This window comes from Wyeomyia smithii, chromosome 2 (assembly GCF_029784165.1).
Source record: "Wyeomyia smithii strain HCP4-BCI-WySm-NY-G18 chromosome 2, ASM2978416v1, whole genome shotgun sequence".
NCBI classification, from domain to species: Eukaryota; Metazoa; Arthropoda; class Insecta; order Diptera; family Culicidae; genus Wyeomyia; species Wyeomyia smithii.
Window position 1 is genome coordinate 118,451,310 of NC_073695.1, and position 14,895 is coordinate 118,466,204.

The 14,895-nt window shown below is 37.3% G+C and overlaps 1 protein-coding gene across 2 annotated transcripts; it reads right to left on the minus strand.

Moving 5' to 3' along the window:
- Positions 1–4,940: 4,940 nt before the first annotated feature.
- Positions 4,941–10,291, minus strand: LOC129721815 (kinesin-like protein subito). 2 transcript variants are annotated; one of them, XR_008727500.1, is made up of 5 exons: positions 10,104–10,291; positions 7,175–8,673; positions 6,870–7,092; positions 6,564–6,811; positions 4,942–6,382 (listed from the first exon to the last, which is right to left on the minus strand). XR_008727500.1 is itself a non-coding variant. In XM_055674826.1 (4 exons), exons 2-4 carry the CDS (start codon positions 8,662–8,664, stop codon positions 6,656–6,658), a joined length of 1,869 nt encoding a protein of 622 aa, XP_055530801.1. In that variant the 5' UTR covers positions 8,665–8,673; positions 10,104–10,291; the 3' UTR covers positions 4,941–6,655. The 2 variants fall into 2 exon arrangements, 1 of the variants encoding a protein (XP_055530801.1); XM_055674826.1 differs by having other exon boundaries at positions 4,941–6,811.
- Positions 10,292–14,895: the final 4,604 nt, after the last annotated feature.

Genomic DNA, 14,895 nt, shown 5'->3' on the forward strand with positions numbered 1-14,895 from the left:
CGTGTGTGAGAGCACTATCGGTGTTTATTCGCTGTATACAAAAATCAAATGCGAATCGTGGAATAATTCGTCTGAAGAACATTGGAAAATGGTAAAACTGAACAGAAAGGCGTGGCCTATTTCGTAGCACCCTTCGGCTATAAAAGAGTTTTTCTGGGAAAACTAGCTACATTCATCAGTCGGATGGTGAGCTGGATGGACCGTCTACAACGTTGACAGCAGTACCAGCAGACATCAGCACTCAGCAGTAACAGAAGATAGTTGCACCTGTGTGGCTGCCTTCAAATTAAACAAATCACTTGCCCTGTGGTTGGTCACCACGTCTCAGGCCTCTGCCATGCTGAACGCCAACGCGAGCGATCGGGCGAGATTTTTGCGGTACATCAGCCGGCACTTCCTCTAATGGAAAAGTTGGATCATTTTGTTCAGAAGAATATTACTGTCGGTAATATTACACAGATGCGATTGCATCATATCCGATAGGGAATTGAACATTTGTTCTTTTGAGGACAAATAAAACACTTAATTTGAAGAGTTAATAGCTTTAGGTATCAGCAGCAGTATGGTAGTAGCCTGAGCGGTAGGTGCAGCCGGCACGGCGAAACAGTTCGGGTGTTCTTAGACGCGCGTCATTTTTCGTTGTTGATATTATTCCCCACATGAAACGACGCGCTTTCGTACGATAGCGGCGGTATTAGCGGTAGATGCCAACACTTACTCCAGTAAAGCCGTGTCTAATTTTCAATGTGAAAACACCTTTCTATTGTGTTGGCCGTGCGCATTAGGCCTCTGCCAGGCGAAACGCGGCGCGAACCGATTCGCCGGCCGTAGGTTAATGTACAGCCGTAAGTAGAGCTGTGTAAAAGTATTCTACTTCAACCTTGTGGTCGTGGCTTTGCACACAACCCTCCTGTGATTTTTTGAGTGTAGCTACACCGCGAAAACGAAAACGAAATAGGTACAATGCTTGTGGTAGGTCGCGAGGAATAAAAAAGTCCCTCCCTCTTTTTCCTGCTAACGTAGAATTAATACGAATTGTGTTTGACTCAGTGAATCAGGAAATATCAAATAAACTATACCAGATAATATAAATTCTACATACCAAGTTTTAAAATAATTAAAGTTTGATATCTCTGACCACCCATTCTTACAACGCCAATGAAAGCAGAAAACTGAAAAAAGCTAACCCCACTGTTATAGTCGAATCTTTTTTAAATGGTTTCGAACTTTGGTTAAGTTGAAAACTAGCTACAGTTGTCCAGTTTATTTCATGGACACTTATTACTAGTAACTTAGCCTGAGTGATCGAAACGTTCGGATAAGATTCGACGCGCGAGTTCGATGTTCAAGTTAAGACTGATTTATTAAAATTTGACAAACTATGTACAAGATTTTGCTAACGGACTATGTCTATCTATAACTAAGAGTAAGCAGGATAGAAAATTCTACTGAAGAGAAAAGGAATACAAAGGAATTTTCCTACTCCTAGTCACGTCAAATTTGCCTGTCTCTTATCCGATACCTGAACGGAAAAGTCTAGAGTGTTATCGCTCCCTTGGTTATCCTCTTTACGCGCCTACAATAACAATCTTTCAGACGGCTACGATGTTTGAACAAATCTGAATTTTCATCTCCTTTTTTCCTAAACAATCATGCGCACGCCGACGCGCCGGCCCATATTCGACTTATCGCTTTTTTAAAGAAAATAATATCTTTGCTTATCTCGTGTTCCTCTCTCAACTTTACCTAAATCAATATTTAAATTCGAGCGATGGCTAAATATATAAATGACCTAACTAAATAACACACAATTTTATCAAACATTTTTATCTATGCGTAAATAATGCGTCCGTTACACCCACCTTGCCTACGCTTATGAGTAAGGGCAAAACTAATATACTTGAGACACTCCTCGTACTCGAAAACTCCCATGTACAAATTTCCGCGGTAATCGATTTAGTAGGTTTTGAGTCTACAGGGAACAGACAGACAGACAGATATTCCCATTTATAGATATAGAAAACCATAAATCGAGAGAAAATACTAACTAATTTCCCGACCTCCACCCAATCTTCAGCTTATTCCTTTCCAACGTGGTGAAGTACTGAATCCGTACCCGGCAAGTTATGAATCATCCTCCTTCACACCTACTGCCTCAACGCGCCCGTTCAACATGACGATTCCTGGGACCTCTTCAGCTTTACCGTGTCCTTACCATTTGGCTAGTGGCCACAGCAATAACAACAATTTTAGGTCAACAAGTTTCCCGTGTGATGGATGTTATTGTAAGCATTCGTGTTTTCAAAATCAGTGACGCTCAGAGCAAATATTCCAAGAAACATGCCGAATTTGAAGATGTCTGGGTTAAAGTTCTGTTGAAGGGTGAAATCCATATTTTCGTATCTGTTTACTTTCCACCCCACTTTGCCAAAAAGCAATCATATGAAAAATTTTTAAGGACGGTAGAATTAGTGAATGATGAGTCCAACACTAACTCAAAAATTCATATATATGGAGATTTCAATCAAAATGATGCTGATTTTATTGTAAATTATGATAATGAATCGCTTTTACTTCCTGTAGTAGGAGAAAACGAAACTCTGCAATTTATTTTTGACGGATTTAGTCAACTTGGATTAAATCAGGTAAACTCAATCCGGAATGAGCAAAACTGTTTTTTAGACTTTTTATTCACCAATTGCACGGAAGATTTTAGTGTTGACAAAGCAGAATATCCCCTATGGCAAAATGAAAAATTTCATACTGCAATTGAGTACTCGCTAATGATTGATACCGCGAGATCACGACCCTCTGATCATGAGCCGGAATATAAATATGACTTCACTAAAGCAAACTTTGAACTAATCAATCGTAAATTAACTGACATCGACTGGCAGTCACTTCTAAAAAATTAAACAGATATGACAAAGCGGTTGATAATTTTTTTATCATCACTGTACGGAGTTTTAGACTCAACTGTACCAAAATCAAAAAAGAAAATGGCTAGCTCAAAAGATCCCATTTGGTTTACCAGAGAAATTAAAAATTTAAAGAATAGGGAACAAAAAGCTCATAAAACTTACAAAAAAATTAAAGACCAAGGAAATTTAGACAGATATCTGAACATATGTAATGAACTGAATACTAAAATATCTATAGCGTATGAGAATTACAACACAAGGGTAGAAAATAACATTCAATCAGACCCAAAACAGTTTTTTAAGTTTGCAAACGATAAAATGAAGTCTAATAACTTCCCTTCACGCATGCAATATGAAGACTTTGCCAGTACTGACTCAAAGCAAATCTGCAACAAATTTGCGAGTTTTTTTCAAACCGTTTATAAAAATAGCGACGAAATCAGGGACTTTGATCACTTCTCGCACTTGCATGAACAAATAAATAACGTATCTGTAAAACAATTAACTGTTCAAGAAATCCTCGCAACACTAAAAGAACTGGATGCTTCAAAAGGTCCAGGACCAGATGGAATTCCACCCTCACTTATGAAAAATCTTGCTCCTGTTTTCGTAAAACCATTGTTTTGGCTTTTCAACTTATCCCTTACGTCCGGACAATTTCCATCAGTCTGGAAAAAATCTTTTCTTATACCGATTTTCAAGGCAGGTAAGAGATCTGACATCAAAAATTATCGTGGCATTGCAATAATATCATGTATCCCCAAACTTTTTGAAGCTATCGTAAACCAAAAAATATTTAATCAGATAAAGAACCGCATAACGTGTAACCAACATGGTTTTTACAAAGAAAGGTCTACGGCTAGCAACTTACTTGAATTTGTTGATTGCTCTCTTGCGTTTATGGACAGAGGCAAATTCGTGGAAACCCTATACACGGATTTTAGCAAAGCTTTTGACAGAGTAGATATTTCCATGCTTATGTTCAAATTAAAAAAACTGGGATTTGAGACAGAGCTACTTAGATGGACTGAATCTTATTTGACGAATAGGACACAAACGGTTAGGTTTAAGGGACACCTCTCTGTACCAGTAGAAGTGACATCTGGAGTTCCACAAGGCTCCCATTTAGGCCCTTTGCTCTTCATTCTATTTGTTAATGACGTTACCCTTGTGTTGAATCGTCTCAAAGTATTGATATATGCCGATGACATGAAATTGTACATGGAAATAAGAAACAAATCAGACATCCAACAATTCCAACGAGAGGTTGACAATTTCTACGTTTGGTGTAAAAAAAGTCTTCTTGATCTTAACGTAAAGAAATCCTGAACATTCCAGTTGCACTCTTGGACATCAAATTGTAGAAAGGTGTTATCAAATTAGAGATTTAGGAGTGATTATGGATTCTAAGTTAACCCTCTAGTGCCCAAGTTTATTTCTAGACGGGCTCCGGTAAAATCACTATGAATCATTATAAACACTTTTCAAGTATCTATTGAAGCTTTTCAGAGGTTGAGCCCGCCAAATGGCGGGCTTGGGCACTAGAGGGTTAACATTCATTGATCACTACACGCAGAGAAAATAACTATTGAGTTCCATAAGAACCCCTTATGATTTTGCGCCACAAGGATTCCTTATAAAAGTCATAAGTTTGGCTTATGAATTGGAGGGAAAATTTTGCTCTCGACTGCTAACGATTTTCATAAGTCATACTTACAAAATTTATTGGTCGTAGGTATTCATGTTATAAGAACAGACATATCAAAATCATAGCTTTTCAATATGAATTTCATGAACAGATTGATATGAATATCATAAGTTTAATATTATAAAGCTTATAATTGCTGCTATGAAATTCATAATACTAGGGTATGTTAACATGTTTTGTTAAAAAAACTTTTTTACACTAGTTCTTACTTATTCTTTACTCGCAAATATTACAAATATATAGTTAAGAGTACAAGTAAATGGAGATTAAAATTTGGGAAACAAATTCGCCTTTGATTCCTCTCGCCGGATGTCGTCAGCGTTGTCTCTTTTAACGATCACAAAATTTAATAGTTGCTAGAATAAACATAGATGACATTTTGTATACCATAAACCTATGTATAGGTATCCTATAGGATTTGAAAAGAGGTACTTACACTTTTTTGCTCCAATTTTCACCAGATGACACCAGCTGTGCAAATTTCAGCTCAGCTTTATCCAAAAACTTCTAACACTTATCTGACGGTGCACAAATCAACAATTCTTGTCTGCCATTTTACAGATTTTATAAGATATGACTATGGAATTTTCACTATTTTGCCGTTTATGAAAATCATAAGTTACGCGTATGGGACATAACGTTCATATGAAAATCCTTGAAGTATACTTATGAAATGTATAAGCTTGATATGCAATGCATAAGTGTCTAATGAAATCAAAATTATGCATGTTCATAAAGTTATAACTTATGAAATTCTTAAGTGCTTTTCTCTCAGTGTACATTACGATCATCAATAGAGCCAACAGTATGCTGAGTTTTATAAAAAGGTTCAGTTATCATTTCGTAGACCCGTATACTATAAAAACTCTTTTTGTTACATATGTTAGATCTATTTTAGAATACTGTAGTGTTGTTTGGTCGCCTTATCAAGACGTCCATTCCAATAGAATCGAATCCGTACAAAAACAGTGTTTGTTATATGCACTAAGAAAACTAGGTTGGAACTCATTTCCTCTCCCTTGTTATGAATCGCGTTGCATGCTCATTAATATAGAAACACTTGAAAAAAGAAGAGAAATTGCTTCGGTAACTCTTGTCAACGATTTAGTTTCACAACGCATATGTTCGATAAATTCGCTAGTAAAACTAAACTTTTATGCTCCTACACGCTCATTAAGAACACGAAAAATTTTTGTATTAAATTCTTATAGAACAGAATATGCCATGGCCGGGCCAGTTAATAGTACGATGAGTCTATTTAATAAATATTGTGAAGTTATTGATTTAACGATGTCGCGAAATGCTCTTAGAAAAAAATGAACACTATAATTAGATAACTATATTTGTGATGTTAGCAATAGTTTTAAGATGTAGTCTACTATGATTGACGTAAATAAATAAATGTCGAATTCGTTTTCTCGGTGTAGCTACACCGTCCTGGACTACACTCTGAAAAACGTATAAAAAAAGACCTTAGCTTCATAATAATGTGAACCGAAAAAAATTACATTCAATAATTTCAGGTCGTTATTTTGTTGTAAAAAATATATCTGATTGAATTACGTTGCTCGTAGCAAACGTGACATTGATTAGCGGATATTCACTAACGTGATTGCTCTTTACTGGCAACTGGCATTTGTCATGTCCAATTCAAGGAATAAATCAAACACGCTTTCACGTGCTATTAGATTAGACATTGGCACTTGTTGCTTTCTCGGTATTTGAAGCCGGCATATCATGTAGTTTTACAAAGCTACAACGATAAAAAACCATTACGTTTAAATGTTCACTCCAAGATCAAAATATCTGACTAAGGCTGCGGATGTGAAAGAAATGGGAGTAAGAATATTTTGCTGATGAAATTGTTTGACGACGGGTAAGAAAGTTAAATTGTGCAACATCTCATTGGAATTTAATTCTTGCACAACACTTACGTGATATAGTTATGTACAATTGATTCCAGAACAATAGTTTTTGTTGTATTTTTGCTTTTTTTAACTTTCTCGATTACGCTTTGATGTCAGAATCAAAGAGACATTCTCCTAGTTTTACGCTCTCTTTCACGATATTTCTTCAGTTCATTTTTATAGGCATTAAGCTGCTTCTCGTTTTCCTCTTCGTCGTATTCCATATCTGCAATAACGGTTTTTAATTCCTCTATTTTGGAATTCAAATTTGAAATCTAGAAAACAACTATTCATTATCCTGCCGCCACTTTTAGTGAAATTTTTTAAACATACCTGCAATTTGTACGGCAAGGCTGCGGCATCTTGAGCTTGCTGCAAACGCGTTTTAAATGTTGCTTCACGCTGAGCACTGTATGATTCAAAGTCGTCGGTTAATTCATTGCGTAGTTGCAGTTCCTGTTTCAAAAGCTCTCTTTTCAATAATTGAATTTCCAGATCCTTTTCGTTCAGCTGCTCACGATAAATAGCAACTTCCTGTGATAGTTCTTGTTTAAGCCTAAGAAAAAAAAGTTTATTATGTATTTAGAATAAGGTTGCCAGTTGAAGTTAGATATTTTTAGTTAAATTTATGAACACACCTCTCGTTTTCCATCATCAGACGATTACCATCAATGTGAGATGATGGACTGCTAGTTGCTTGCGCCAGGAAGAAAGAATAACGAGTTGCTCTGTTGTTCTTTTGGGTTGGCTTCTTCTGCAAGACAATTTGTTTTGCAATTGAAGAAAAATTTAACACATTCAAATTCTCATCGTAATAATCATCCGTCGGAAAAAGATTGACAATCATGGTTAGCTTCTCTTTTCCTAGGAGAGCCGATTGTATTAGCATTGTCAATTTTGATTCACGAACTGGTACGAGGTCAGCAAGTTTTTTACTTTTTTGATTTTTGTGAACCGTTTCTAAACAGCGCCCCAAAACTAATAAAGAGGTGTTAATTTTCTGTGCTTCTTTCAAGCGGTCACCGAAGTTGCCGGTCTTTTTCAATCGTTCCGATCCAGCGAGATCACAAAATTTATATACAGAATATTGAATGTGCTGAGTAGCAAGTGAATATGATATAACAGTTATGGAGAAAATACTATGAGATCGGCTAGAGTTGCTGTTGACATCCGTCGACCCGTATGTAGCACTTTGCAAACCAAATTGTAAAATACTCAGCGCATCTTCACTACTACCGGCAAAGATACACGATAGATCTTTAATATACGCATTACCTTCATTTGATAATACTTTCATTGGTTTTCGTTTCGTGAACATTACATCTGGAGCAATCAGATCGTACACATTTTCGTTGTAAATTTCTACAAATGATACCCATATAAATACACGTACATCAGAATCCATTTTTGGCTGAAACGAATGTTCTCTTTTGATTCTAGACTTCATTTTCATATGGCTAGATTCAGTGTTTTGCAACATCATCTTCATAGTTTCTAATTTTTTCAACTCTTCACAGACAGTGTCATCGTCTAGAAAATTGACCGATGTTCTATCTATTCTAAGACTTGGGTGAGGGGAAATATTATTCGCTTGTTCTATATAAATCTGTTCGATGGCTCGTGGAATGATACCAGGATTATTGTTGTTTCCTAGTAACGTGTAAGTTTTTCCAGATGCAGAAGTACCATAAGTTAAAAAAGTTGCGCCTCTGTCTCCAGTGATATTTTTCAAGGCTGACTTTATGCATCTATTATAAACTTCTGCTTGAGAAAGTTGATCGTTGAAAATGTCGCTAAATGTGTATTGTCTTTCCGTTGAGTATTCATCTATATTTTTAACAACTAGCACATTTTCATTAGTACTGTACGGATTGCTTTTCATGCATGGTCTCAGCCGAAGAAAAACCCGTACTGTTTCATTATCTTTGCTAGTTTCTGCAGCTGCTGCTTTATCATGATCCAGTGACAGCGGTGATTCACTGCGTGAAAACGAGGAGGATCTCGAAGAACATTCACTGTCATTGATCATCAATTCTTCTAGATTGACCCGCGTGTTTGGCCTGGGACGCATTCTGCGGTCTATGCTGTTTTCTCTGGCATGCAAAAAAGAGGGTTGAGTTCGTTTCATTGGGATTACCTAAAAACATAAGAAACAATAAACATACATGTCAATTGTTTTCGATAATGAGAGATTGAAATAATCAAACATTTAAAAAGAAAGAAGAAAGATTTTAGCGTTTTCTCATATCCTTTTTGTCAGTTGACTTTATTATGCAAATAGTTTGAAGGTTTTCTATCATGTTAACTGCCTTCGTTTGTTGAGGGACGAATTTTAATTAACATATATCAATACCCGAGCTTTATGTGCTTTACCGGTTACTGGCAAAAAACAATACAGTGCGCTTTCGCTTTCGGTAACAAATTAGAAAAAATTATCGCATCAAAAACCTGTTGTCCCCATGCTCACCCTTCTTACAGCAAATCAAATATTTGGTGCTACAATTTTGTAATTATCGTAACTTGCCAATCTGTTTATTATGCCTCACTCACACTATAGCGGATATCATGTGATATCGCGCATCTTGATATCAGAAACCACACATCTAGTTTTCACGAGAAATTGTTAACAGTACATTTGATATCGAGATAGGTGATATCACATGATAGCCGCTGTAGTATGAAGGGTTAACAATCAACTAGCTGGCATTTCTATTTTATAACCCGTTCACACTATATCGGATATCATGCGAATTCGCCAATCTTGATATCAAATGTCATACACCAAATTTCCCGTGAAACCTAGATGTATGGATATTGATTTCACGACATGCGATATCACATGATATCCGTTATAGTGTGAACAATATAAAAATATAATAATATATGACAACACTTAACATTATATTTTCCAGAACATACAGAAACAGTTCCTAGATCAGCAAACTATATCGCGAGCATTCATTCAAACATTCAAATAGGTTTGGCGCGATGTTTTCTCTGAGTGTATGAATGCAGTTGCACTTTTGAATAACGATACACAATTGTGTATTTCAGCGGTTCTCAACCTTTTTTTGTCCGCGTACCCCTTGGTGACATTTTTCGTATCGATTGTACCCCCTGGCTTGGAATGTTTTCGCAGAGTGCGAGAGGGTAGTAGTAAGTCATGTTCTGGTTTTCTATTTTAGGTTTTAAATTGAACTATAGTTTGTTTGATTTCTACAGTCATGTTTTAAGAGCACGATTGAACAACAAATAAGGTATTACAAAGAAAAATTGCTTTTTCCGCCATTACTGATTTTTCTTTCGCGTACCCCCTGAAGGCTTTCGAGTACCCCTTGGGGTACGCGTACCCCAGGTTGATAACCGGTGGTGTATTTGAAAGCACTCTTTAAAAACCGTTCCAGAGTTTTACACATAGTGAAACGCAATGTTCTTAGAAATGCTGTATACACTAAGTATCTGATAAACCAGGATCAAAACATCGCTATCTTTCAAATTTTGAATAAAACTCGTTAAGCGAGTGTTCTGAGTACCCTCTGTTCAAGTAAGGTATAATTCAATACTTACGGTGCAAACTTCCGGAAATTTGTTGCCGAAATGCTCGGCACGAAAAGTTGTGTTGAAGGAAAATATATAAATCCAACGGAAATTCAAAATCCCTACGTTATTTAAGAACAAACGGTTCGACTGGATCCCATGGCCAAAAAAAATAATGTACAACTACAAGAAAAAAAATCCGACGAATTAGAGAGACTGTAGGATAGAGCAGAGATGCCAGATGTTTTCAAAAAATGTCTGCAACTGCTCGAAAAACCGGAAAAATCTGCTTGAAATCTGAAAAAAAAACTATTTATGATACAAATAAATTTCGTTCGCGGAGACAAAAGTCTGCAAAAATTTGCACACATTTTGAGAAAATCTGCGCAAATATAAGAAGATTCCGACAAAAATCTGCAGACACTATAGAAAATCTGCAAATCACAAAAATCTGCACACGAACTTTGAAAATCTGCGTTTTACAGACAAATCTGCACATCTGGTATCCCTGGGATAGAGAGACGCTAACAGAGATGCCAGATGTTTTTGAAAAATGTCTGCAACTGCTCTAAAAACCGGAAAAATGTGCTCGAAATCTGAAAAAAATCTATCCGTGATCCGAAAAAATTTCGCTCGCGTAGGCAAAAGTCTGTAAAAATCTGCACACATTTCAAGAAAATCTGCGCAAATATAATAGATTCTGACAAAAATCGGCAGAAACGTGGAAAAACTGCAAATATCTGCAAATCAATAAATATCTGCACACGGACTTCAAAAATCTGCGTTTTGCAGACAAATCTGCACATTTGGTATCACTGGACGCTAAGCAGCTTACTTATGGTAAAACCAGAGATGCCAGATGTTTTTGAAAAATGACTGCAACTGCTCGAAAAACCGGAAAAATGTGCTCGAAATCTGAAAAAAAATCTATCCGTGATCCGAAAAAATTTTACTCGCGCAGGCAAAAGTCAATAAAATCTGCACACATTTTAGGAGACTCTGAAAAAAAAACCGTGGAAAAACTGCAACTATCTGCAAATCAATAAATATCTGCACTTCAAAAATCTGCGTTTTGCAGACAAATCTAGATAAACATTTCAAAAGGTCCTATCTAATGCCTTGTTTAGACTACGCCGGATATCACCTGATATCGCTAGATGATATCGGATATCACCTCGAGCGTTCCCACTTCAGTGAGCTGATATGATTTGACATTTGCTTTGGTAATTGAAAAGAGAAGAAAACGAAAACAGGTCAAAGCTAAAACAAGACAACAAGAGCAATGGGATTAGGATAGTGATGTCAGTTAGTTGGCTCGCACCACCGCGAACTCTCATATGCAATTGTCAACATGTGCGGGATGAAAAAAGAAAAAATATTTCCTTCCTTTTTTCTCGCATGCAACACGAATTGCGAAATTTGTAGGGTTGTGTCAAATGTCTGTTGGCCGTGTTGCCAACTACTTGAAATGTGGTTATTAATGGTTTTCGAACATGATATCCGCGATAGCATGTAGCCGAGGTGATATCCGTTGACAGCTCGATTGTATGGGATATCAGGTTATATGGATGGTGATATGGCCTCGATAGCACGAATCGCCTGATATCAGGTGTAGTGTGGACGGGGTATAACATGAAGGCAAATCAGAGAAAAATGATCCTGAAGCTCAGCGCAATATATTTAAATGCTATATTCAATTATAATGCAAAAGGCTAACTTTCTCCAACTCAACTGCCAATAAAGGATGCAATCTTGAATTACAACAGATGATTTATTGTTTTATTTGAAATTTACAGGTTTTTTTTCATGATTTAGTCACATAGTACCTATTGTACCTTTTAATAACACCTGTCAGATTGGTCTTTGTACAAAACAATGTCACATAGGACCTTTATTTGAAAAGCAGTAAAACTCGAAAAATCACCTGAAGATTACTGGGGAAGGGTCAGATTACATTATAAAAAGGCAATCATTAAGGTCTATTTTGACCTATTTTACGTAAGAATACTGTAGAAAACAGGCATAAGAATAGGCGGAATTAGAATCAGAACAAATTGCATATGCAATTTCTGTCACAATATTAGCTATAGAAACGAGTGGGGGGGATTGCTGGGTGTGTTGGTTTAGCAGTGAAGTGTAAATAATGTTCTGAATCTCCGAAATGGGTAATAAAAAATGTGAAATAAAACGTAAATTGTTTTTATTTCTCTTCAACTCTTCAGTCAGAAAATCAAATGACCGTAAATCGGTATTATGATATAATCTACGGCAACGCCTAATCACCGTCCTCTAGAAGATCCAAATCGGCCTCAAAATGGTCCGTTACAGCGTTCTTAGCTCGCCGTCCTTTCTTCGCCGGAACCAATGATTTAAGGAATGTGGCGTAGTATTTTTTTGTTTGTTTCACGTACACCATCAGCTTCCGCAGGTTGTCTAGCTTAGCGCTGGATAGTTCTAAAGGTATGTTTGTGATTGGTCTAAGTTCCACGTTTTCCAGTACCTCGACATCAGGTAAGATTTGAATTCTATCAAATTGCTCGTCAGTTACCTGTTCTTTGAATTCCACATGCCCTGGGAATTTCTTCGAAAAGTAAAAAACCATTATATTTTTGATGCGAAACGGTTTGTCATTGAGCGACATTTTAGAGATCCTATACCGCTGATCCAACGATTTTAAATTTAACATGTCGCGTTGTTCTATTTCAATGGGGACTAAAATGAAAGATAAAAATTTGCTTCTATTGATGAATTTGATAAAGCTGGTCTCTACAAATACGATGAAACTTTCCTTCAACTCAGAAAATGCAGAGAGATTTAAAAAGATCGAAATTAAAAAATTAACCAATTGTTCTACTTTGACATAATTGTTCAAGTTTGACGTTTTTTAAATCATTGCCTTTGCCTTTCGGATTTCCCGCAACACTTCTGACTTCGACATCAATTGTGACAGTAACTTTGACAGAGAAGTAACAGATCGTTCGATGCATTTTGTTTTGCTTTTGGAAAAAATGGTGGCAGACAGGTGATTTTTCATTGCAATATTACCAATTATAGTAAAAACTGTAGAGAAAATGCAGGCAAGATTTCTGAAAGCTGATATCAACACTTTAGACATAATAACTGGACACAAGCAATGATCAGTTTTAATGGGAGGTGCAAATCAAGCCTGATTATTAGATCTGAAACGAGCAAACTGGTTTGGCTCAGGTCTTCAAGACTCTCACGGCATCGCGGAGAGTAATTTCTCGATGTTAGGTATAACTTACACTAGTCTCAACGGCTTGTTGGTTATAATTAACAAAAAACAAATCATGCGGCGAAGACGCATAATCGAGGGCAAGGAACCGAGGCGGCACAAAGCCGCCGTGGTTTCCACGGTCCGAGCCGGCCGCAGACCCACCGTCGGAAGCGGCGGCCTCTCGCATACAAACAACTGATCTACTGGTTTTCTAGGATTATTCAAACAAGTTTTCTTTCCCTTAGTTAAGTCCGAACGAGCGATAGCGAGTAAGGACAGCATACACTTGGGCAATAGAGTCGGCCAGTGTCCACGAGTGTGTGTTGTTAAAAAGAAAATAGACCATTTTGTGATTCTGCCATTCGTGCTCTTTGTGATTCTGCCATTCGTTATTCTGCCTTATGAAATATTCTGCCTTGCGTTATTCTGCTTTTCGTGATTCTGCCTTTTGATTTTCTGCCTTTCGTAGGAGACCCAACTTAACCAACTGAATGAAGAAAGGAATCACTCTTTCTCCGAAGTCCTTCTCACCCATTAGTTGTCTGGCATGCATCCTCTCATCAAACGTATACGACTCTCCCAGTTTATTCAAGCCAGACGTTCTGTGCTTGAATCTTGATTTCCAAGAAAATAGGGTTGTGCGGTATTCGTCAGAAATGTTGCCAACACTCGCACTCCTATTAGGATTTGTGAAATAACTCACACAATAATTCTGTCCACTACAAAAACAAACATTCTTCTGGTCTTCATTAGCTTTGGCATGGGATTTTCGACGTAAATGCCGCATCGATAGAGCCAAATTCTCCTGGCATCGTCATTCTTCGAAACCGGAAAAAAAGTATATCCGGTGATAGTTTTTTTGTCCGCTTGCAGCATACTACAGCACAGGCCATTTTTTGACTTTTAACACTATTCTTCCACCAATGTAAACATGTAAAAGATCCGCCAACATCTACATAAATAAAACTTAAATAAAAATAGACAGCAACAACAACGATGGTTGCTTGCTTTGCTTTTGCTTAGCTTAGAATACTGCGCTTCAGTGTGGAGTCCCTACTACCTGAACGGAGTAAGCAGAATCGAGGCAGTACAACGACGGTTCATTCGCTTTGCTCTCCGTAGACTACCGTGGACTGACCCCCTTCAACTACCAAGCTACGAACAGCGTTGCAGGCTTATCGATTTAGACACCCTGCAAATTCGTCGGGATGTGATCAGAGCTTTATTCATCTCGGACGTATTGACTTCACGGATAGATTGTCCGGCGATTCTCGAACAACTTAATATCTATGTCAGACCACGTATGTTGCGAAATAGCCTGTTTCTTCACGTGCAAAGTAGACGAACAAACTACAGTAGCTTCGGCACGATAACCGGTCTACAGCGCCATTTCAACCGTTACGCATCATGTTTCGACTTTGACGCCAGCCGCGAGATACTGAAGAATCGGTTCTTATCATTAGCACGTAGCACTTAGATAAAGAAAATCAGTTGGGCCACAAGGCTTGTTGATGTATTTTTTACAAATAAACAAATAACAAACAATTTTTCGATTTCCGATATTTTCACTGTGCAGTGTTGCCG